Source organism: Penaeus vannamei, chromosome 37, assembly GCF_042767895.1.
Source record: "Penaeus vannamei isolate JL-2024 chromosome 37, ASM4276789v1, whole genome shotgun sequence".
NCBI classification, from domain to species: Eukaryota; Metazoa; Arthropoda; class Malacostraca; order Decapoda; family Penaeidae; genus Penaeus; species Penaeus vannamei.
Window position 1 is genome coordinate 4,242,754 of NC_091585.1, and position 3,168 is coordinate 4,245,921.

General features: G+C 37.9%; 1 protein-coding gene across 1 annotated transcript in view; it reads right to left on the reverse strand.

Annotated features, from left to right (window-relative positions):
- MEP-1 overlaps nt 1–2,967 on the reverse strand; it is a gene marked incomplete at its 5' end in the record, with an annotated part of 17,185 nt that extends 14,218 nt beyond the window's left edge. The window contains 2 exon segments of the mRNA XM_070115614.1: nt 485–652; nt 2,852–2,967. Of these exon segments, the coding sequence (XP_069971715.1) occupies nt 485–652; nt 2,852–2,967 (284 nt within the window).
- Nucleotides 2,968–3,168: the final 201 nt, after the last annotated feature.

Genomic DNA, 3,168 nt, shown 5'->3' on the forward strand with positions numbered 1-3,168 from the left:
GAGGTGCCAGAAACCTACCCTTTCTGTCCTTCCCTATGGCATTCTCTTGAGGAAATCTCCTTCCCAGTACAAATGAACCCCAAAATACCCTACCCTAATGAATCAACTTGGGAAAAAAATCCTCTTCCATCTAACATTAACTTGAAAAAATACCCTTCTCTTTGGCATCAATGAGTAAAAGAAAAAAAAGAAAAGAAAAGAAAAGAATAGATCTGTGCCTACTTACTTACCTAAAGATAGAGAGAAAAAAAAAAACTTCCCTTTTATATCCACTTGGTGGGGGGGAAAAAACATGGAATTAACTACACAAGCAACAATAGTAATAAAACCCCATCTCACCCTTGGCCCTTTACCTACACCCTCTGCTTGCTGTTGACTGACAGGCTGACCTTGCCACTAAACCTTAAACTCTGGGCTTTTACCTTTTACTTTTCCAATTACTTGAGGGCTGACCTTAAAAGAGACAGACAGACCCTGGACTCACCTGTATGGTGATGGAGGAGGAGGCGGCCAGTCCAGGAATGAGGCTGACTGGCGAAGTCGAAGAGGACGGTAAGATTCGAGGGACTCGCGCTGCCGACTGTGAAGATACGGAAACACTGCTGACTGAGGAAGCGGCGCCAGACATGGGGACCAGGTGCCCATTGACAAGCTGTGGGTTGCCAACAACACACACGATAATGCTTCCCAAAGGAGACATGGGAAAACACACAAATTACGTCTTAAAAAGGACAACGGGGAAAATCACTTCTTGTTTTTTTCTCTCTCTCTCTATGGCTTTACGACTTGAGATGGATCTTTCCCCATATTAAAGAACTTTGATTTTATCTTTCACCCTTGAAAAAAACTTGTCTCTGTAACTACTACCCAAAACTCCCCTCCCTTTGTCACTAGAAAAGTCCATAAGTAAAGTAAACACGTACAGTACAATTAAGCATACGTGGCTATGCTCACTGTGCCTGCAAGCGTAACTTAAACAGTAAAGAGGATCTCTACAAAAATAAATGGCAGGTTAAAAAAAATGTATGTATAAATAAAGAAGTAACGAACTCAAATGACGTAATTTATGCATATTCCCAAAGACGGGTTATTTTCCGAGGCAGATAACCCGCCTTCCCGAAGCACTATCTGCGATCCCTGGCTGCTGGCTAGAACAAGGCTGACACTCAGTGTAATGGGGTATCTTTTCTTGATAATGTATTTCTATTTTCATTTTTATTATTATCTTTAAATTTTACACTCATGCTCTTTCATCACTGTCCCATTTTCCCTTTATTTTGGGCTCTCCCAGATTATTCCCCCTCTTAATCTCTTTATCAGCCAGGTTGTGAGCTCGGCAGCCAAGGATCTTGCTAATTGCTGCATAACCCCAGGACTAGTTGGCAAAGCTTCGGACTGACATCACCATGCACCCATGGAAGGAATACGTCCTTGTACAGGATAATCATGAATTGGAGGATTATGTTCAAGTCGATGATAAAAATAAGTTATCGTCAATACAATAAGTTATCATTTCCATCATTATTGCTACTATATTACACTACGAACATTAACAACTTGATCGTCAGAATTCATATGATCATAAATGGTGTTAATGACATATTTGGCAATATATTTCAGTAATGACATCTATAATAATAATAATAATACAGTATTGACAATAACCTTTCTAAAAAAAAAAAACAACTCCCTTATCACCTTCTCAGACTTGATGACTCGGATGAAGCTTTGCCTCCCGTCCGATACCAGAACAATTCAAACAGCAAAAACAAAACAAAAGGAACAGCAATCAAATACAGAAAGGAGAGGGCAAGAGCTCACAGATGATGCAGCGAAAGCAACAGAGAAAAAGAGAGAATAGGAGGAATGAGGGCCATGCGATCACCTCTGGGGTCGGCTGGTGCTAACCGCCACGCAGCATTCCTCTGCTGTTGTCATTATTCAAGATTAATATCACACACAAAACAATAAACATATAAATAAATAAACAAAAAAAAAAAGACTGGGTTGTTAGTAATGCTCCTTCAAGCCAAAAGCCGTCAAGGGGTTGGCACAACTCTGGAAATGAGGCAAGTAGGCAACAAAAAGTAAAATTAAGTGAACTTTCATGAAATATTACGTAAAACTAGGAAAAAAGAAAAATCTAAACATATACTTACATACATACTATATATATAAGTATATATAGATAAGTATAAACTGCCAGACAGATATTATATAAACATAATAGAAAGAATTTAAAGTAAATATCAATCCAAGATAATTTCACATGCACTGACAAAAAATCACTAATATCATGGAATGAGAAAGCAAAAATAAAAGAGGGAAAGAGTTCAAGACATTAACACTTACACCAGGAAATGTCAGATCTACAATGCGACACCAAAAAACAAACACAGTAAAAACAATTCTCAAGCGCATGGGTTAGTCAACTGCTGCAGACAACACAAGCGAACCGGTCTCACAACACATGTATCTACCAAAGTCTATTGCTGTTAGAAAAAGAAAGTTTCGAGTGACATCCCCTTTTTAAGACACATGATCTGCTAAAAGTCTGAAGGTATCAGTAAAATGCATGGATAACATTTATTTTGAGTCCTATTCTTAAGCTGATGTGAAATAGATTTTCTAAGTTGAAAAACAAATAAAAGCTGGTTTTCAACTGGCAGACTTATCATGTATATTTTCTTGTTAAGTAGAATTTTTTTTGCTTACCATTACTATTCTTTTTCTCCTTGTAATATAAATTTGATAATTTGTGTTACAAAATAAGAAAAAGAAGAAAAAAATTCCGTTCAACAGTTTCGCCTTTCGTGAGTTGTCGCAGCACAGCCTCTGACCCCATACTTACGTGGAACATCTGGTTGCCGAGTGTGAATTGTTGTGTGTTTCCTGCCACCTGCTGTACCAGGTTGCCAGCTGTCGTCGTCACTCCTCGCGCCTGATATAGGAGTGACCCGGCATTCCCTATTGGGAGAAACAGGAGGTGGGATGTCAGATATTTGTGTAAATGTTAAATAATTTCCTTATGGCATACTCATAGTCCTTTCAATGATAACTGCAACATGCAACAATGATATACATAATTATTATTGTAACATTATATTACCTGAAAAGTATCATAACTATATACAAAATTAATACACAAAGTACCATAATATATATACC